Source organism: Geospiza fortis, unplaced genomic scaffold (assembly GCF_000277835.1).
Source record: "Geospiza fortis unplaced genomic scaffold, GeoFor_1.0 scaffold162, whole genome shotgun sequence".
NCBI classification, from domain to species: domain Eukaryota; kingdom Metazoa; phylum Chordata; class Aves; order Passeriformes; family Thraupidae; genus Geospiza; species Geospiza fortis.
This window is the reverse complement of record NW_005054316.1, coordinates 2894945-2916866: the sequence shown is the minus strand read 5'-3', so window position 1 is coordinate 2916866 and position 21922 is coordinate 2894945. Positions and strand designations below refer to the sequence as shown.

General features: G+C 39.5%; 1 protein-coding gene across 1 annotated transcript in view; it reads left to right on the top strand.

The window, feature by feature from the left end:
- The window catches only part of MAP7 (microtubule associated protein 7), a 99965-nt gene that overhangs the window by 69867 nt on the left and 8176 nt on the right, over positions 1 to 21922 (top strand). The window contains exons 7-16 of the mRNA XM_031056301.1: positions 4734 to 4847; positions 8254 to 8378; positions 10829 to 10938; positions 11321 to 11601; positions 15186 to 15369; positions 17200 to 17392; positions 18867 to 18968; positions 19249 to 19299; positions 19396 to 19453; positions 21881 to 21898. Of these exons, the coding sequence (XP_030912161.1) occupies positions 4734 to 4847; positions 8254 to 8378; positions 10829 to 10938; positions 11321 to 11601; positions 15186 to 15369; positions 17200 to 17392; positions 18867 to 18968; positions 19249 to 19299; positions 19396 to 19453; positions 21881 to 21898 (1236 nt within the window). The remainder of the gene's footprint in view (positions 1 to 4733; positions 4848 to 8253; positions 8379 to 10828; positions 10939 to 11320; positions 11602 to 15185; positions 15370 to 17199; positions 17393 to 18866; positions 18969 to 19248; positions 19300 to 19395; positions 19454 to 21880; positions 21899 to 21922) is intronic.

Here is a 21922-nt window from a genome sequence, read left to right as displayed (position 1 = left end):
GTGAACAGCAGCAGGCATTAAGTAGGAAGGACAGTCTCTTATGGGCTGTAACACAGTGTTTTAGCTTCTGCCACCCATTTCAAGTTCAGGAGAACTTAAACAGAATACTAGGCAGTCTAATGGTAGGGAAAAAAAGGAATATGGAAGTGATGGCCATTTGTTAAAATGTTGAGGCATTTTTCCTTGGCATTTTTACTAAAACAGCACAGAACCCTTTAGGAGTCTCTTGTGACTTTTTCAGGCTCCAAGACAAAAAGTAAATCCAAATGCTATAAATGCTTTTTCTCATGCAAAGTCAGATACCTAAATCTAGTTGAGCCATGTATCTGGAGAAGTGCCACTAGTCTCTCCAGTGGCCTCAACCTCTTAAGGCGGGTGCTTAAAGGAAGGCTGTGACTGCCTGCTCCCCATTTCACCTTCCAGAGGGCACCCAATCAAACACACTCTGTGATACAGACTCCTACCTGCAAAACAGTGAGCTGGAGATAAGGATGATAAGCTTACCTACTAAGTGGCTTATAGCTGTCAACAACAACTTGTCATCTGTTGTGCAGCACCTTTTTATCATCTGAAGGACAGGTTTGTTTTTTTGTTTTGATGCAGCAAAAGACAAAAGTTTTCATTAACTAATTGGCTACAAGACTGGTTGCTGCCATTTCAAGCATTGTATTACTGTATAGCTCTTTATCACAATTGTACAATCGGGCAGCTAGAACATGCTTCTCATTATGCTTTTATGTTATTGTAGTTAGTGAATAGTTGAAACTGTAACAGAACATGAACACATATTCAACTGGAGAAAACTGCTGTTGACCAGTAGATTTTGGCAGTTCTGCTCTTTAAGGAGAGCTTAGCAAAGGGATACTACTTTTCATGAGGTATGAGTTACATACTTGAAGTTTTGCAAAACTTGCACCCTAGTTTTTTCCTCCCCTTCTCTGCAGTGATTTTTCTTTCAAGCAGATGATTGTCTCAACCACTGCATCACTGTTTTCTGCAACCACTGTAGAAGACATTCAGGGGCTCCAGTATTGTTTCCTGTGGAAAGAGCAGTTTCCCCCTACGTACTCTTCACCATATTGTGTATGTGTATAAGCAAACACAACATTTATCAATGAGAGTCTCCTTCATGGTGCTCATCAGAAGGCCTGTTAAATCCCTGCCTCCCATCTGTTCCTACAGCTAATCAAATGCTGCTGTTTGCTTACTTGCAAATTATTCTGCTGCTGCTAAGACAACTTTCCAGTATTCAGGTTGTATATCCTGAAGACAAATACAGGTGATTGTAACCAATTTACTTTTGCCAGCACCCTGCAACTTTGTGTGTTTTTTAGTTACAAGTTGGGTTGTAAAGATCTTTCATCTGTTAAAAATAACCTGATTGTGGCTGGGGATAAGGGTACTTCCTTGTACCAGCAAGCCTATCACAAATGTGCTTCCTATGTGAAAATGGAGCAATAAAAGCTGAGAGACTTGGACTTGTTCAGGCTGGAGAAGAGAAGGCTCCAGGGAGACTTTACAGCAAAAGGGTCTTCCAAGAGAGCTGGGGAAGGACTTTTTACAAAGACATGTTGTAATAGGACTAAGAGGTAATTGCTTCAAAATGAAAGGTTTAGATTGGATATTAGGAAGAAAATCTTCACTCTTAGGCTGGTGAGATAGCCTGGAGAAGAGAAGGCTCCAGGGAGACTTTACAGCAAAAGGGTCTTCCAAGAGAGCTGGGGAAGGACTTTTTACAAAGACATGTTGTAATAGGACTAAGAGGTAATTGCTTCAAAATGAAAGGTTTAGATTGGATATTAGGAAGAAAATCTTCACTCTTAGGCTGGTGAGATAGCTTGGAGGAGGCAGGTGGAACAGGTTGCCCATGGAAATTGTGGATGCCCAAGGGCAAAATAGATGGGGCTTTGAGCAACCTGATCTAATGGAAGGTGTCCCTGCCCATGAGAAGAAGGTTGGAACTTGATGATCCTTCAGATCCGTTCCAACCCAAACCATTCTATAATTCTATGAAATAGCCCTTAGAGTGATAGCTTAACACATCATGAGAGCAAAAAATACTGTTTCCCTTTGTCTGTCAGATGGTTTGAAAGACTAAATCTTGAAAACATCACCCTGAGGTATTAAAAAGAGCAAGAAAAGAAATCCCTGACCTCATTGTCTTAAAGTTGATCTTATTATTTTGGGATGTTCTTTGTTTGGTATTCAGTTTTGCTCCAGTGTGGTTTGGGCATCAAACTGAAGCTGTTCAATGCATTTAATATTAATACTCTTGTAGTTGGAACCCAGTGGGGGAAAGTTTGTCTGTTCTAGGTGAATGGTGGTGCTAATCTGTTAAAATATGTATTGAATGTGTGAAGTGTGATGCTTTCAGGTAGCTGTGCATTTGGAAAATTCATTATGTGATGACCCTGGCCCACAAAGCCAAGGTGCATCTGAACAAACTCTGATCTAAACACATTGTAGAGAATCAGAGTGACTCCACTCCAAGGTCCTGCTAAAACTATTTTGACATCTCGAACTGGGCCTATTGCTTATATGGAGAAGAAAGTTTTTGGTTTTAGTTCACTGTTGTGCATATCAACTAGCTCACACACAAACACTGCCTCAGTGCTTCAGTTGGATGCTGTGGACACGGGATTGCTTCCAATAGAGGATGTGGATACAATTTCCCCTGAGTTAGGGCCCAAGATAATTAAACCATACTCATCTTTAAGGCAAGGAATATGAGATATGTGAGACATGGCTGTTCTAAATCATCAGTCTCTTAGCTGTGTCCTCTTGAGATTATTTCATCTCTGGGAGTTTATATAAGCTTATATAGTGACATAAGGCTTGCAGCTGCCCCACAGGGCTGTATTTACATAGTTACATTCACTTATTATGTAAGGATAAATACTGAAAAATGGATAGTGTATATAGTACTGGTTTACTGGCCTAAAATATCAAGGATTGTTTCTGAAGTTGTGTGATCCTTATGTTAAACTACAGTAGAAGAGTTCTCCAAACTCATCCACAGTCATACCTGTGAGCCTCACCTACTGAAGCCTGAGTACGCAAAAAAGAATCTGTTGTCTTGCAACAGTAGCTTTAAACAGTGATCATACTGAGCATGGGGCCTGGAGATGAGAGGAAGCAAAGACTTGGCCATTACTGCATCCAGTTTAATGGTAGCTCTGTGATTTCTTCATTGTTAAACTGCATGCTTAATGATAATATGTGTGCTGTAATGGAGGTCTCTGTAGGGTATTTTGTGTGTCTGTATGATCTCTACCATTGCAGAATGGAGCCATTAATCCCAAAAAGCTCTGGCAATAGTACATTGTGTAAAAGGACAGTTAGGAAAAGAGCCTGCTGTGTTTGAGAGTCCTATATTTCTATAGTAATGCCCCTTATTGCATTACTGGAATTTAAGGGAGCAATTTGAGAAGTGCAAAACAGCACTGAGGGCAGATTAAGCAATTATATTTTCATAGAAGGAGATTGAGATCAGCCTCTCTTTTCATGGGGCTCAGCAAGGAGTAGATTAAAGACAGATTCAGAGTTTATGTCTATTAAAAGTGATGGATTTCTTCCTTTAAAAATGCAAATGAATGTCAAGTTTGTTACAGCCAGTCACTTCAATTAATGTTATAGAGATTGAGCCTCATAAATTCAAGCTGCAGTTTTGTTGCTGTAAACACTAAACTAAGGTAAATGAATGCTGAGGTGTAAAAAGACCTGCTTTTGCTTGCAATATCAAGATTACTGCTATAGTGTAAGCTTACTATAATGAATTACTTTGGGAAGTAGTTGAATGTTTTGGCTTGTGATAGTTATTATGAAACAGTTTGTTGCATTGGAATATCAAAGAAATATCAATTCAATACAGAAAGTAACTTACAGGATTCTTCTGGTTAATGCTTTGCCACGATAAATTTAAATTAAAAAAAAAAAGTAAAGAAACTTTATAAGATAAAAGGATTATATTGACAAGCTATGTTTGCATTAGACAACACTGGGAAAAGCAAAGTAGCAGTGTGATTGCAGCCAGGTCAACATGTATTGCACTTTCAAAACAGAGCAACTATTGAAAAGTGTTCTACCTGCAAACTGATCATTAGCAGGATCTGTGGACAGAGAATGAATGATCAAATATATATACTGTTTTCTGTGGCTTCACCTATTACTGAGACAACTGCAGTTGCTGAGCTTGATATCTGCAATTGAGGCACACTGTCCTTTTGCAATGCTTTGATAAAACCTCATTGAGACAATTCTCTGTATAGCAGTGAGCAGCCTTCTTTCGTTTTTCTAGGTAGGCTGGAAAGCTTTGGAAGGTGTTTAAGTGTAACTGGAAGACTATATATCTTTAGTGTAGGAAGCCTTTGGGACACAAACATCTCTGTTGAAGTCTATATTTAGGAGTGGCAAGTGTTCCTCTAGTAGGGAAATTATCCTGTCATTCCTAACGTGGAATGTGGCAGATGTGCAGAGTATCTGTACTCATTTGGTAACAATTTGCCATAAATGCCACAGACAGTAACATAAATTAAATGTTCAGATGTACATATTTCTATAGGAATTCTTCTGCTAAAGAGGAGTAATAATAAAATGCGAAACACTGAACTACTGTGGACAGTTTCAAGATTTTCATGGTATGCAGTGGTGAGGAAAGAGTACTAACACTCTGCAGCATGTGGTTATCTGTGAAGTGTTTGATCTAACATCTTGCTTGTATGGTGCATGTTCAGCTCGCCGTCTTCAGCTCAGCCCATGGGAGAGCAGCATCGTTAGCAGGCTCCTGACGCCCACACACTCATTCCTGGCTCGGAGTAAAAGCACAGCTGCATTGTCTGGAGATGCAGGTAATCCTGTAACAGCAGAGGCTTCATGTCTCAGACACTTATTTTTCCAGATTCCCTGCCGGATGCTGTAAAGTCACTGATCTGATTATGGGTGTATGGTGGCATCCCAGAATGAACTTGAACGTCCGTGGTTAGTGTGCATGACAGCATGAAAGCTTCCCTGTACAGTTTGCTATGCCTCTTTCTCTTTCTCCTACTAACTCTTTCTTACTTGTGCCTCTTCATCAATGCAATAAATGAATAAAAACATAACATACAAAACATGCAGGCAACAACATCACTCTGGCCTTGGCTGTTTAAGGAAACGCACACCTAGCTGGAAAGAGCTGATTTAGCACATCCACTGCTAAAGCTGTGAGCTGCTTGCTGCAAAGGAGTTTCAGTCCCTACCAGAGCACTTCCCACATGGAGAAACTTAGACTTTTATAAAGATAGGCCCTGGCTACTGTGCATTTATTACCTGTGAAGTTAAATGTGCAGGTTTAGTGAGGTTATAATAATTGTAAAGTTGTCTGCCAACCCCAGAACAGCTCCCTGATAGTACTCACTGAGGGAAAATTAATGTGCAGAAATGTGATGATATCACTAGGTGGTAATTGAAAGCCCAGTCAAAACTGTATTCCAAATACAACCAGGGCATGCTTGCTTATCATGTATTTTAGGCAGGTGACAGCTACCTCTTCTTTTATCATAGGATGTTTTATAATAGAATGTTCTGTAATCATCCACTGGGAACTTTACCATTACACCCTCAGCACGTGCAGCAATATATTATTATAAGTCGAGACAAGTCTTTCTTGTCTGATGTGGACAGGATTTTTATTCTAATTAAAGAACATAGAAGGTAAGAAGGAACAGAGATCTGCTAAGATTACTTTTAAAGAAGCTTTCACTTAAGAACTCTTATAACTAATTAAGCTGTGGTACGTTTCCACAGGGGTGGTGCTGTAGGAGCAAAAATGTGGATGGTATTCTGCAAATAGTAGAATTAACAAGCACAAAATTCTTTTTTACCCTTCAAAAGCAATAGCTTGTAAAACTAATACTTAATATCACCTATGAAGAAAGATATTGGAAATTCAGCTCTTCATGAGGGAATAGTTGATAAGGCTGCATGTAAGTGGTTACCTTCCTGGAGCAAGCATGAACCTTTTTGTGACTGCTTTTGTTTATACTGCACAACCAAATCTAAACTGAGTGGAATATTGAGAAAGGCTACAAAAAGCAGGAAAGACTGATTTTTCAGTTCAGTCTAAAGCACTTCCCTGAAAAGCCTTCCCTGTGCTAACTGGAACTATACCACCAGAAGATCCATCTGCTCATTGTTTTCCAGGTATTATTCTCCAGGAGCAATAACTTCAGTCCCTTTATATGGGATGCTTCCTGGAGATTAATGATCAAGTGATGGCAATGGCTCACAGCTGTGCTCTGAACACTCCACTCATCCCAGCCTGCCATTATTCCCTAGAAAATTACCCTGCCCTTTGGCTGTAAAAATAAATTGCAATGTAAAAAATCCAAACTGAGTTAAATATGTACTCATGTCCTTAAATTTTAAGGAGGTATTAGGGACATCCAGCATAATAATACATCTGGATCTTTTTTTAAATAAATCCTTCGAAACCAAAATATGTTGTAAATAGCTTTCAAAAAGCTCCTCTGAATAGATGTAATCCTGTTAGTACATGAATCATTGGAAGTGCTGCCTAAAGCATTGTCTGGCAGCTTCACAAAGGAAAATTAACTGTTTCTCTTTTAATACTTATGTTGGAAGTTACCACTTCCTTGGTGGTAACTTCAGATAATCAGCATGCAGAAGGAGAATTGAATCACAGGGCAGGAGCCACATAAATGATAAGGGGTATATAAAGCATTATGCCACTGCCTCCTATCTGGTTTAGATGCCCTCAACCAAAATAAAAACACAAACAAAAATCCCTGCTTTCTTGTTTCTTGCTTGTTTTTAAGTTAGTCATAATTTCTCATTAAACATAAATCCCTATGAACTATAAGGCAAGCATTAGTGCCATTGCTGTAACACTTACATGAGACTCTTTGTTCATAATGTTAATCTCTTGGTACAGGAGAATTTGCAGCATTAGTACTGTTAAGTCTATGAGCTCTTCCTGTAGCAGCAGCTGTACTTTTGTAAGACTAGAAGAATTAACTGTATGTGGAACTACATTCTTTCAAGTGTACTCAGAGAGGGATATACAGGCAAGAAATATTGGTTTGGTTTCATTTGGTTTGGCTTTTCATTAAGGAAATAGAGGATGTAAATTTCTTTGACATGGAGAAAAAAAAAGGAATAGGAAAGATACTATACAGAGCCCCTATTTTATCCTCAAGTGACATGCTGGATAGTAATTGTGCTAAGACTCAATTAAATGACCAGAAGAGACAAACAGGAGCAGAAAAATAAAACTTTGCACTAATAATGTAGTTTTTCCCAATCTTCTCCTTCAGTTAAATCAAGAGAAAGTCCAAGAATACTTTGCTGCAAGAAGTTTCCTGTGATATGATTTGCAGTTAAAGTTCTCTTTGAAGATAAAATCAGAGCACTGTATATCGGATACCTGCTATTGTCAGGTCTTTTGGTAATAGTCTTTTTGCTTGTGCGGACCAACACAAGCTGCCATCCTGGTTACTCAAAAACTAATTTCCAAGCTGATTTGTTGTTGTCAGCCTGCTTTTTTTAATGCATAAAATAGTTTGCTGTTGAAAATGTATTTGAGTAAGTTATTATTCTAGAAGTATCAAAAATATAATGGGCTAAAATATTCCGAAAAAGAAGAATTTAAAAAAAATATCACTTGCTGCGAGCTGTAGACAGCAATTTCATTGATTTCCTAGTTGAAACTCGTTTGTATTGTTAATGGGTTTTGATCTTTGTGTGTATGTCTCCTTTAATTTTTCTTCACTTCCAATGCAGTTCGTAGGCATTCTGATTTCATTTGATTGTTTTCTATTCTGAATGTAATTGAAAGTTGTTTCAATGTGTCTACTAAGCTAATCTGTCAGAGCAGCCATTGTTTCTACTGCTTTTTCAGAACCACCAGTTGTACAAAAACTTAACAGGAAAATACTATCTACTACCCAGTATCATGGCATATTTCTTAATTTTTTAGAAAGAAACTATTAGTTTACAAATGGAAAAGTGCATGAGCACCTATTGAACTTGCATCCTTACTGTATGTGTGGCCAAGCTAACATGTCAAATGATGGTTCTGATTTGATACTTAGTCATTTCTCTGTGTATTAATACCTTCTTTCTTTTCTGTCTTTCTCGGTCGTTTCTGTTCCTGCTGGCTTTCCTCTGTCAATTCTCCAATGCTACTCTGTAATTAAAACTAATAAATAACAAAACCAACCAACACCGTAGTTATCCCCGTTTGTCCCCGTTCAGCATCTTGCAGCCCCCTCAGCCCTCTGTCCTACAAGGCCCTGAACTGCAGGAATTCAGGAGAAAGAGCAAAACTTTATGCTTCCACCGATGCCGTTGGACGTCGGAGAACAACACACCTTGCAGGGGTAAGCTTGGCAGCCAATGTGTCCTTGGTGTCCCATGCCATAACCATCTGACTGCACTGGTTGTGAGGACTGGAATAGCTGCAGGGATACTTCCTCTCCTCTGCACCATCCCCACCTCTCCAGTTTGTGTCATAGTTGGCTGGATTTTAACTGAAACATGCTATGTTATGTGGTGGTGCAGCCTGAGTATGCACCAAAGAATCCGTGTGGAAAAGCACTGATGTTTTCCAAACACCTGTGTTTGCAGAGTAGATGCCTTAGCTTCTCACAAGGCACTGAGGCAGTCACAGTTCTCAAGTGGATTCTTTGCTGCCTTTTAAGGCCCAAGATGGTGTTGCCATTTTTTCCTCAGTGGGGAACTTGTTTTTCCCAGCAGGCTGTTTCCACAAAGGTTCCAGAATTTGATGTCTTTTGAGGCATCTAGCAAATTCAGCTGAGCCCCTAGAATAAAGAGGGGAGGAAAAGCATGCACTCACATGTCTTTGTCCACAAGTGCATAGAGTACTCTCACTTCATCTGTACTTTCTTAGGTACCAGAACCTAAGAAAGGCTAGTAAACTTTTCCTCACGGGGAAGGAAGAAGTTTGTTTAGGAGCATGGTTTATAAGCAAGGCTTTCCACAGGTCACTGTTCATTCTGAATGATTTAATAGCAGTACTAGGGCTGATCTGAGCTTTAGGAAAATCGAAACAGTAGAACAAACTCGTGTTGACTGTGCTCCAAGCCAGTGGGATGCAGTCAGACCCAGTTGAAATTCGTTTGCTGAACATGAGCAGTTATATTTTTCTTGTACTCTACAACCTGAGTTAGTTTAGAGTGTGAGAAGAGTTGAAGTAATCTCTGCAAAACATTGTGTAAGAGGTGCTTGCATTTTCGTTTGGCCTGATGGGCAGAAGGTCAAGAGGCAGTGCTGCTGTTGCCATTCTTGTTGGAAGCAGTGTTAATCAAAGTGCCATGAGTCGTAGCCTCTACTTAATCTTTCAGGCAGTGGGATAGTATACTGAAGTTTAAGCTAAGTCATAGCCTTAGTATGTATCTTTAGAGAAATTTCCTAGCATGTGCATAGAGCATGGCCTGTTGGTTCTTCCTCTTAAGCCTTTCTGATTGCAAGAGGTTTGGGATTTGGCTTTTCTTTTTCTAAGTTAAAAAGAAGAAATGTTGTTACTTTTTGGTGGAGGAGGTGATATAAAACTGTTGTTAATATAAAATGGGTGAGTTAAGAGGTGTTTCCAGTAGCCTGTGTGATGTGGAGAATCTTTTATGCTTCTGCAAACTTCTGTATGAATTCAGCTTTTTATTTTATGATATGAGGAAAAATTTTCTGATGCTCTGCTTTCAGTACTAATAACGTAGCTACAATAGAGAGTTACTGTTAGCGAGCCAAAACTCACGTTCATTGTAGTGCATTTGTTCTGGTTGTGTTTACTTTGATAACTTAGCACATCATGTGCTCATGAAATTGTTTTCAGTCTGTCTTTTCCAGTTGTTAACCTGGCTTTCAGTTCAGGGGACAAGCATTGCACAGCTTTCAGCAGGTGAGGCTCTCAAGCCTCATGACACAGGGATTGTGTTTAAGCTCCAGCCAAGGTGGTGAGCAGCAGCCTCTGCATCATGCTGGCTGAGTGGCAGCTCAGTGTACTTCCAGTATTCCTATTCTTCAGACTCCTGGGGTCTGAGCTTATTATACCAAAACAATGAAGTTTTTCATCTACGCTTAAATATAGGGAGTGTATAGATACCTACATTCTGATATATTCCCTTAAAGCAGTAGTTGTGTTGTAGCTCTTCTTACCTTCTGCTCTGGTTTGAGTTACTAGAAATGTTTCTCAACTTAGGATTTTATTTTTTAAAAATAAAGAGGGAAAAAGAAAATCACTATCATGTATAAGGAACCAATGGCAAAAACTATGTGCAGTAAAATCATGCAAGAAAAGAAAGACTAGGATAACTGGTGTACCATATTTGGAAGCTTTGAGGACATCTGTGGTGTTCACTTGTAAGCATGAATCCAAAATATTGTGCTATATAGAAAGACTGTGACCAAGTATGAGCCAAGGGGAGGGGGAGTTTGTTTTGTCTTTTCTTCGAAAGAAATCCTGTGTTTATGGGAAGCAGTGGAATGTACTCTGTGGCAGTCAGCAAAGATCAAACTATAAAAGGTAATTGTTTTGCCTGTGTAAAAATAAGCCTCTGCAAATTAGTCCATTACATTTTGGGACAGGAGAGAATGGTTAAGAAGGATTCTTGTTGTCAAATGCACATCTACTGACAAAGATGGTTTCAGGTTACAGGAGCTATATTAAGGAACTTGTTAAACAAGCTGTAGAAACCACTGACTCAGCGCTGCTTTTCTCAGCCCCCCAACTCCTCATCCTTAACTAAGCTTGCTTTGCTTTCTTTAGCTGTGTGAACTCTGGCTTGACTTTGTCTTTTTGTTTGCTGAGCTATAGACTGACAAAAGAGAAAAGGACCATTTGTCATCCAGCTTCTCAGCCAACTTTAAAGGAGGTCATTTTACTTCCAGCCTCAAAGCTAGATCATCAGCTCCCTCTCCAGTTTGGTAAGTCAAGTACATGCTTAGCGGGACATGAGTTATAGGCAGCTCTGATTGTTCTATTAATCAAATGTGAAACAGGGCAAATGTATTTGATGATGTAGATGTTTTGTCTCTGCAAAAAAAAAGGAAAGACAGTCCCGCTTTAAAAAAATCTTGCTACTGCTCTGGAGAAGGGGAAGGAAAATACTTGGTCTCTTCCTTCCTGGTTGGGCTCTGTGCTCACACATCTGGAGACTTGGAGAGAGGCATTTTGCATGAAACCAAATCAGTTGTGCTAGCAGTCCTGCTTGCTAGAGAAACAGAGAAGTGGTTTTATTTTTAGCTGCTATGGTTGTAGAAGTGATATATAAGTGGAAACCAGCATTGTCACTCTTTGATTACACAGGCATGCGTCAAAATCTTTGCCTTTTTTGCCTGGCACACCCAAGCAGATAACTTCCCCACCTGGTTCCTCCAAAGTTTCCTCTGCTCAGACACGTCCTCCCTCTCCTGGCAACATCCGGCCAGTCAAAAAAGAGATCAAACCAGAGGGTGAGAAGAAAAGACCAGAAAAGGAGGCTGAAAAGGCCAATGAGGTGAGGACAGAAGAGAGCAAAGGAACTTCAGCAGGTGCTGAAGAAGCCACAAGTCAGGAACAGCTCACTGTCCAAGCACAGCTAACTCAAGGTAAGGAGACATCCTACTTTAGGCTAAGGAATGTTTTATATTTTTCCTTCCCTTTCTCTGAAATGATGTAGCTTTCAGTATTTTTCTGTCAAAGGTTAGTCTGAATTCTTCGCAACACTCCTGCTGATATATGTTCATCATGAGGAAATTGTAGGCAGGTTGAAGCCCTCCTGCTTCTAAGAGAAAACAACATGCCAAGCTGCCTCACACAGTATGGCTTCACAAGCCTCTTCTCTGCCCTTTTGGATAGGAATTTTGTCCCCCATATCATAACATAGCTTCTTTACAAGCTGTTGAAGTAGAATAATAATGGTCTGAAGACGGTACAGGAAGCCATCACATAAGGTGTGTGAGCAGTGACAATGTCCAGCTCTGCTAGACACAGTGCACTTGTGCTGGTAACCCTGCTAGCTTGTGTATAATATTGAAAGAGAACCATATCACAGGAGAGATTAGCAGAATACAGTGGAATGCAAAGAACCAAGGAGAAAAGTAAAAAGGAATAGGGAGAATTTTTAAGGGAAAATGAGTTATTAAAAATAGTTAACCAGTGAACAAGAAACCCACACCAAACCCTACCAACCTTGAAAAGTAGCAATGCAGAAAAGGATGTACACACACACAAAAAAAAAAGACTGTAAAGTGTAGAAGGGGCAAAAGGTAAATCTGAAAATGAAAAAAATACAGGTTTCTTCTAGCAGACAATTTAGTTCATTCTAAATATGGCATAAATGGTGTCTTGTAGATGAGACAGAAAGTCCAGTGTGACCACTGGGATAGACAAGTTGGGTTAGTTACGATTCTGAACTTAAAATTCGTAGACTTGCCTGTATGTATCTTTCAGATAACACTTTTAAGTATTAGTAATCTTGCATTCAACTGCAGCAGGTATAGTATGGGGCTGTTCTGTGAAAAAAACCTCATGTGAATTGATTTCTTGTGTTTTATTAAGTCCTGTTACAGTAGTTCCTGTCTGATACCCAGGTCCTACTACAGAAGGTGCAACCCCACAAAAAGGGTGAATGGATGTATCTGTTGGCCATGGGCATGCAAAGGAGATTTAATTGCTATCTTTTGCCTGCTTCCTTTTGAGAGGAAAACTTCCTTTTAAGACCATTTCAGAGATAGCACTGAGATAACTTTGCAAGTGTTTACAAGTTGTAGCTCTCCGGTACAAGGTGCCGACCAGAAAAACCATCATGCTTATTTGACTGTTTAGTTCAGGAAGAAGAGAGGCTCCACTTCTTTGCAGCATCTGTCAATATTTGAGTTTGTGTCAAGATCTCTTAATATTGAAACAGGTTATGTGTGATAAAGGTATTCAAAAGTCAAGCAGTTTGTATTCATATCAAAGAATACAAACAAGAGTATAAAGTGGAGACAAATGAAAGAGAAGGGTACTATAGTCAAAGCGGTGAGCAGCCCTTCAAATTGAATGTGTTTTCCCAAAGCCAGAGGAGGTGGTGGTTGGGACCAAAGATGGAGAGCTCAGGCAGATTTTACATATGAGGTGACAGGATGGCTTTGTACTGCCAATGGAGGTTCTAGCTACCAAAACTTAGTCACTGGTTGAATTCAAGAATCTAGAGAGAATTCTAGAGTTCTAGATTCTAGAGAGAATTCTAGAATCTAGAGAATGCAAGTACAGCATTTGGGGCTAGAGGAATGTTGCTGATTCTCCTGGGACTGTGTTGCAGGTGAATACAGCTCATTCCCTACAGGTAACACACTGGCCTTTCACTGGTCTGGCTCAGCTGCCTGCTGGCTCTGTGTTCGCAGGAGCCAGGAGGTCAGCAGGTAGCAATTGCTGGTGAAGCTGTTCAAGCTTTTGCAGGCAAATCTCATACACAACTTTACTAATGCCAGTGAAGCTTTAAAGGTCTTTTGGGTGTTACCTGTTCTGACAGCAGGGCAGGTGTGCATTAAGCTGCTTGTTATGCTGCCAACTTCAGTGCCTGAGGCAAGAAGCGAGCTCCAAGCAGCACAAAGCTGTGCTCCCTTCAAAGCAACAGCCCTGCCTTGGCCCGTGTTAGTAAATTAAAAAGGGCTGAGGTACAGGAACTCTGTCATTTATACTGTTTACAATTACAAAGGCTCTCTGGTATGTTTCTGATCCAGGCTGTAATTGCAGCCTCTCATTTTCTTACCTTCTGTCCCCAAGGCTACTAAGAGCATGGCTCTAAATGGCTCCCAAGATTCAGAGTGATCAAATTGCTTACCTTTTTATATTTCAACATCCCAGAATTTTCTAAGTTCCCAGCTACATCTTGGAGGTTAGCCCAACTCGGGACTGTTCCCTGCGGTTGGGCTGAATACCTGTTTTGGTAATGTGAGAGAATAGTGCTCCATTGCACTAGGGCAAAACTGTGCCAGCTCACCTCAAGGCTAGAGAACAGGCACTGGCACTCTTTGAATGACTGGTGAAGAAGCATCATTTAAATTCATGGTCAAAGCCCTGAAGCAGTTATAGAAAGACCTCTGTAGTTTTTAGCTGATAGAAGAGGAGAGCAGAGTGGTCAACAGATGGGAATTCAGCACAGAAAACAAATGAATTTATGTTTGTTTACATGATGAGGTATAGGAAGGGGGGAATCAGGGAGGAGACCAATCTTTAGAAGTTGTTAGTGAGGTTAGGAAAATTGTCACATCCCAGTGTATGGTTAGAAATGCAGATTTATAATCATCTGCTTGCTGCTCCTTATGACTTATTTTACATATATATTACTGGGTCAGAATCTGATTTCATTGACCATACAAAGTCTTCCCTCTCCATGTTTGTCTGCATTACCAGATGGGATTACTCTGAGAATGCTTCCTAACATTAGCTTGTGCGTTGGTAATGGTCCCTGGTGTCTAGAGGAAAGGTGATAAGTCACTCTGTACCTGTGCTAGAGAATGCCAGGCAAGCTTACAGAAATATGAAAAAACCCTGTAATATCTTCTCTGCCACATGGACAAAGCTGGCCCTGAATAAAGAATTGATATGAAGGCATTACTGAGATTTGAACACAAGCCACAGTTCACCAGAAGTGGCAAAATTTAAAAAGGTGTGTTCCATGAGTTGCCTCAGGTTGGAGCAGCTGTATAACTGATGATAGCTGGTGCCCTACCATTGGTGCAGATCACATCAGGCAGTTGATGTTTGAGATCACCAAGTCACCAAAATTGACTATCACCAAAAATTCTGGCTCTGATCTTCAGATGTGGATGATCATACAGAATAAAATATAATTTCACAATGTTTTATTTTTGCTCTTCAAACAGAACTGGGCAAGCTTAAGTAATGTGATGGTAGGGACTTGCTGAGTCAGCATAACTCCTGTTAAGCACCTGTCAGCATTTGTTCTGACAGAAAACTTGACTTACACTTTCAGCTGCAGATGGTTTCACATATTCTGCAAAACCAAACTTCCCTGAAGTATGTGAACCTCTGGCATCTAGAAACATTTTCCTCCCCTTGAGGAAACCACATAATCTTGAACACACTTTGCAGTGCGTTTAGAAGTATTTTCTGTTCCTTTCAAGAGAGTGACATCTTGGCTACTGTGTCTGTACAAACTAATTTTCTTTCCCATTTGTTTCAGCAGCCAGCCCATCCCTATCTCCTGCTCCACCAACTCCTTCTCCAGCCCCAGCACTGCCCAAGCCCTCTGCAGGTACAACTGACCCTGAAGAAGCAACAAGGCTGCTGGCTGAAAAGAGGCGCCTTGCCCGTGAGCAGCGGGAACGGGAGGAGCAGGAAAGGAGGGAGAGAGAAGAGCTTGAAAGGTAATTCTAGGCCTCTGCAGTGAAGTATGTAGATGTTTTGAGCAGCTTGTTGTGTGTATTCTGCTGTTACGTTGTTATATGTGAAGCACAGCATTGAAGTGCAGAAGGCACAAGTTCCTCCCCAAAACCATATTTTCCTCTTGGGTTTTTCAGTTGGTGGAATATATATACCTAAGCAGATATGTAAGGTTAAACCTTTTGTAAGTAGAACTTTAAAATAAGTCAGGAGGAGAGAGTAGATCCTTGCAGTTGTGATTTGTTTTTTCCTCAGAGATTAACTACACTGCACTTTTTTATTCCAGCTAGAGAACTCTGCACTGCTGTTTTCAACTTTGTAATTGACACAGAGTCTCTTACTTTGACTTGTAAGATCTCTGTTGTGGGTGGTGCTTTAGATGTCCAGATGTTGTGACTTAGACCTCTTTGTTTTCCTGTTTAAAATAAAGAGACCACCAATACCCTCCCAAAAGTTTTGGAGCGTAATTAATGTTACATCTCACTTTCTAATAGCAAATGAGTAGCCCATCTGGATACTCATGACTCTGGCTATAGCACAAGTTGTTGTTTTTCAGAGGGCTGCCATGCCTCTCGAATTTGTTGGATTTCTTTAACCACTTTGCTAATAGGAACAAGGCAGAACTAGTTAAAATAGCCTGGCTTTCCAAAAGGCTCACAAAACTGACTCTCTCAAAAAAAGTTTTAAAGAAAAAAAGCTGCTGTGGCGTAAGAGTAATACAATGAATAAATACTAAGTCAGAAAGATCAAAAATAAAAAGTAAAGAATAATCAGCTTTCACAGTGAAAGGAGTTTCCAGTGTCTGTGCAGTGCCTTCATAAAAGAACTTGAAAGGAGTTGAGGCCAGTGAGATGATGTTGGTCTCCAGTGATTCAAGTCAGTTGTGAACAGGTTGAGACATATCTTACAAAATGGAAGCTGAATTGCTGTACTAATAAGCATAAAGCAATGTAGGAATAGGAAATAATCCTAACTTGACTACTGGTGTTGGTCTCTGAGTGAATTATTTTTGAGGGAAAAGATCTTTTTGGAGTTGAAAATATGGAAGTATCAGGTGAATCATGGTTGACAAAGTAAATTAACTGTTACAAGTTAATAGAAAATAAGAACAAAATGAAAATGTCATTCTGAATGGCCCAAGATAAATCTACATTTTGAATGTTGACTTTTATTTTTTCTTTGCAATTGTAAAATTAGTAAAACTAGAAAAATAAGTGCAGACGGACATCAAGGAAGATCACAAGCACAAAGTAGTTCCCATATAAAAATCTACTAAGCAGTTAAGGATTCTTCAGCTGGGAAGATACGCTAAAAAGTCCTAAATAATTCGAGAAACATCAAAGGTGAAGGGAAAAGTCACTCGCTTCATAACACAAGGATTTGAGGGGCCATTAGTAAGGTTGAGAGGTAACCTTCAAAAATCTGCAGAATTAGATACTTTTTTAAATCAAGGAGTAATCATTGCCATGAGGTGAGATGGGTGACAAAAATGCCTACTGTTTCTAATATGATTATACCAGAAAGGAAAGCAAAATGTATTAATCAAAGATACTGTTTCTGACTTAGAAAGTATGCAAGTCATGGATTAGGCAGAAGTGTGCTGGAAAAGTATTGGTGTTGAATTGTGAAGTTTTTTATATTCCATAGGCCTTCATGTTTGGCCCCTGTGGGAAGCAGAACAGGCAGCTTAGGAATAGGGCAGCAGTGCACCCTTTATCAATTTGGGACAGCAGTGCTGGATCAGGAACCTGGTCATTTGGCTTTTCTTCCTACTTTTATTCCCTGTTTTTCTTATGCTTATTTAATGATTGCAGACAAAAGAAAGAGGAGTTGTCACAGAGGATAGCTGAAGAAAGAGCTCGCCGAGAGGAAGAGGAAGCTCGCAGACAAGAGGCAGAAAAACAAAGGAAGGATGCAGAGGAGCGGGAAAAGGAGGAACGGCTGCGCCGCCAGGCAGAAGAGAGAGAGCAGAAGGAGAAAGAAGAGATGGAGCGTGTTCAGAAACAAGTATGCTTCCCTCTTGGTATTCCTGGGCCAGTCTAGCTGGCAGCAAAGTGGGTGTAGCAGCACTTCTTTCCTAAATTAGCGCAATATCTACAATTTAAATGCTATCTGAAAAGTGTTGGGACAGAGGTCGTTCCACAGAGTAGTTCAAAGAGTAGAGATCTTTCTACTTGACAAAAATGTGGTAGGGAGTTGAGTTTTGGGGTTTTTTTCCCCTCTCTCCCTTTTCAATGTATTTTGAACAAATCCTTTCTTATTCCTCGTAAATCAGGATGAAAAGATCAATATAGTTGAATTGGGGAATTTTGACAAATGCTGTTATACCAGAGAATTCTTTGTCCCAAGAGTTATAGCAAGTCCAGATGTAAAGATAACTATTCACTGCATTGGAGATATAGTACTGCTGAATTCTAATCCTATGTCAAATACTGCTTTTGTGTGGGGCTGGTGGAAAGGGGTAGATTTAATCAAACCAAGGAGAACTTTTATCTGGCCCAGTACCCCAGAAATCAGCCAAAAGACATAATAAATGAAAATCAAGTTTTTCAAGTGCTTTCATTTCTGATGGGCCTAATCTTGGTTTACTGACTTCAGGAGAGGTAAGCATTCTATGGTAAGCATTCTGGATAGGATTCTTCTCTTCTCACATGTTCTCTTACTTCTTGCATGTGCTTTGTTCTTCCACAATCCAACACTTCAATTTGCCTTGTAGACACAAGGTTTTTCTTCTGGTGTATAAATGTATGCTTCTGGTAATAAATGCTTAAAGGACTGTGTTAGTGAATATGGCTGAGAAATTCCGTTCTTCTTTTCCAGAAGATTTGTGCTATTTTCTTTGAAATGTTAAACTGAGGTTTAACTCAATTTAGCCCTCAAAGATAGCACAACGCCTAGGCTATTTTGGATGTTAGAGATGCAAAAAATTTTCTATTGTAGTAGTTCCGTCATATAACAGTGTCCCAGTCAAGGAGCAAGGCCCCTCTACAGTATATTCCAGATAAATTTTGCATTTCATTAAAAAAGCAGAAATGGAAAGTTTGTGCAAATGGGCCTGTGGCTGTTTGCCCTTGGTCTCATTAAACAGTTACTCTGTTGGCCAAACAAAACATTCTACTGCATTTGTTTTACTCTCAAAAATATCCACCACACAAAATATGGATCTCTCTAATACTTTCCTGGCTGCTGTTTTAAGGCTGAAGGCTAGAAAATTTATTCCTTATTTGTCATCTGCTGTGTTCTGGAACAGGCACAGAACCAAACAAGATGTCCATTGTTAGTTATTCTCTCTTAATGCTACGCAAAACATGGAAATTAATAAAGAAATGTGCAATTCCATCTGAAAAGATTTTTGGTGACTTGTAAACTCCAAAAGTGTGTTTTCAGGGTGTTGTAGACACACATAATTCGATATAGAGTATAAAACTTGTCATTCCTCACTTATTTTTCCTCTCTTCTTTTTCTTTTACCACCAACACAGAAAGAAGAGGAAGCTCGCCTGCGGGAAGAGGCCGAGAGGATTCGATTGGAACGTGAAAAGCATTTCCAAAGAGAAGAGCAAGAGCGCTTGGAAAGGAAGAAGGTAACTCAGTCCACGCAGAGAAACTGTGTCTGGTTGTGCCTTAGCAGTCTATTTCCACCTGAGCAGTAGGAAGTAGATGATGTAAATGTGCTCTCAGAAAAGCTGCAGTCCTCATTGCCCTGATGTGACAATGAAGGGAATGTTGCCAACAGTAATAAATAATTCATTTTTTTGCAATAAACAGATACAGCTGATAAATGACAAGCGGTTGTGGTTTGGGAGAAAGATATTCAAATTAATGCCACCAAACGTTATTTTACTCCTTTACATTTCATTGTAGAGGCTTGAGGAGATCATGAAGAGAACTAGGCGTGTAGAAGCTGTAGATAAGGTCAGTGCTGCTACTTAACATATGTAAATATTGAACATGTTTCTGTTTTTTTCCCTAGTGCCATTCTTAATTTACAAAACTGTGCTTCCTTTGTAGAAATCCAATGACCAGCAAAATGGACATATATCAAAGGCAAATATTACTGGAGAAGCAGGTATTGTGTTTAACTGTGCCCTGAGCACAACAGGTGAATAAATGCCTACTGAGCACAATGATTTGAGAAATGGTTCTGAAACTTGGCGCACTAACTGCAGTAATAAAAACTATGAGAGGAATATAAATGAAATCTTAGCAGACATTAATTATTTAGGCTTTCTGTATAGGTAGTTAGCCATTACTAAATGAGTCCAATGTTTTAGCAACTTTGTCACATTGGTGTTTAACAAAAGGAATTTTCTTAGTAAGTTTAATTACTTATATAGTGAAAAAATCCTTTTGTGATTTGGATCACAAAATAAACTGATTCTACATTTTGTTTTTTATATTATTTCAGATGTGATTGTTGCAGATTTACTCCACTTTCTTAAAAGATTCTTTCTTGTTAGTCATTAAAACAAAGCATTTATTGTTCTAAATATCTCCCTGTGACTTCTTTCTTCCACACCTGCTGCCTTATTCACTTGGTCTTTATTTCTTTTTTTGACAAAATTGAGCTACTGTAAAAGCTTAGTCTTGTCACACCCACACTCTTATGCTTTCCTTCTACTCCATTCCCTCTATTTCTTTTTAGGTAATCTTCTATATAAGAATATATATTTTTTCCCTTTATTATATGCTTACAATAAAGGAAGAAAAATAAAATGTAGCTTCTATTCAACAATCAACAGGTGTGAATTGGCACTGTTTAAAGATACTGAAGTCAAGCTATCAAAGGCTTATCCTATTGTAGCATAACATATTAAATTACATTAATCTTTTTCTCCTTTGTATTTGGGTTGAGTAACAGGGAAGATAGCAGCACTGACTGATGGATGACTTTTTTCGTGATTTTTAAAGTGAACGCTATAATTAGAACTGTCAGGAAGCCATTTGATGCAAATTTCATTACCTGTGTTTCTTATTTGTGTGCATATTATCTCAGGGGAAAAAGATTTGTGAGCTACTGATACAGGACTCATCTGGGATGCCATCTTTGTCTTTGGGCACTGTTGAAGATGTTATAAACTGTTTAAAAAATTCCTGAAACTATAAAGGCTTCCACAACCGTTGGCTGGTGCTTTCCCTCTAGAGATAGACAAAAAGTAGTCTTCTATCAGTTTCCTAAGGCAGAGGAAACTTTGGATCTTCATTTCCCCAGGCCCAAGGAAAGGCCAGAGTCCTTGAAGGACTGAATAAAGAGAAAACTGCTCTCAGCCTCAGGGCTGCTCTACTGTTTGACTTTGCATTATCTATATGTACCGTTGAGTTAAAGGTATATTTCAACCACATGAATTTGCCTGACTCTCCACAAACAATTTGATTTTAAATTTTTTTCTTTAGTCTTACTGTTTGCCAAAAGCTGAGGAGACATTTATGGGAATGGCCAAATCGCACAATGGAAAAAATCCATCACCTTTTTGTCATTTGTTTGGCCTCTGCTTCAAAAATATGAGATTGTTCCACATTTCTTTTTTTTTTCTGCTTTTTCCTTCTAAACATTAAAGCAAATGTATTTTCCTGTTACTCAATTTGTAGAAGCACAGAAATCTCTATTTCTAGTATCTTCCATATAAAAACTGGCCAAAGATCACATGAAGACATTCAGTATAAAAGTCTTCAGCCCAAACATTTGGAGTACAGTGAAAATGAGCAGCTGAAGGAGGGGCTTACCAGATGAGGTTTTGGGTAATGTAGATAAATGTGTCCAAGCCCATGAATACTGAATTGTCCTTGCAATTACTGTAGCAGATGTTAGCAGGGTGGGGTGCAGTTGCTTCCTCTTACTGACCTGAATATGAATAGAGGGACTCTAAATACAATGCAGAAGGCTGTAGTTGTACTTTAAAAGAAAACCACAAGGCAGGCCAGAAACATGTATTACGTGGTCTTGGCATGAGGGACAGGGTAATCTCATTTTATGTTGCTCTCTGCAGTGTTTTATAGTAGTCATTTGGTACTTATTGAAAGAAGTGTCCTTCCCAATGGAGATATTTTTTCTCTTGATTTCCTTTTCAGTCATTGGAATCAAGAAATAGTAGTGTATGGAATTAGTAATATCCAAGTTTTGCTCTATTCCATTCCCTATTGCTACTTGAAAAGTGCCAGCATAACATTCTATCAGATATCAGCCTCTTTTGCCCACTGGCTTATATGTTGGAATTGTGCATATGATTGTAAAATGTTTACTCTTGTTCACAAAGCTATGGCTTTGAAATCTGGCTTTCTGACATTTACTTTGGACCTGAAACAGGGTTTGTGTGCCCAAAAAGGCGACAAAGGAGATGGAGTTGGGTAGAGGGGCGGGGAGGGGTGTGCGAACCCTGTATTTTTTTAAAACTGTAACTCGCCTTGGCTGTGCTGGCTTTTGTAGAAAACATTTTCCCCCAGTCTACAGGGTAGATGGTGCTGCTTGGTTTAATGCAAACCTGTTTTCTTTGCCCAGTCGCAGGCAGCCCTGCATGTCCCCCGGAGCCGGCAGCAGGGC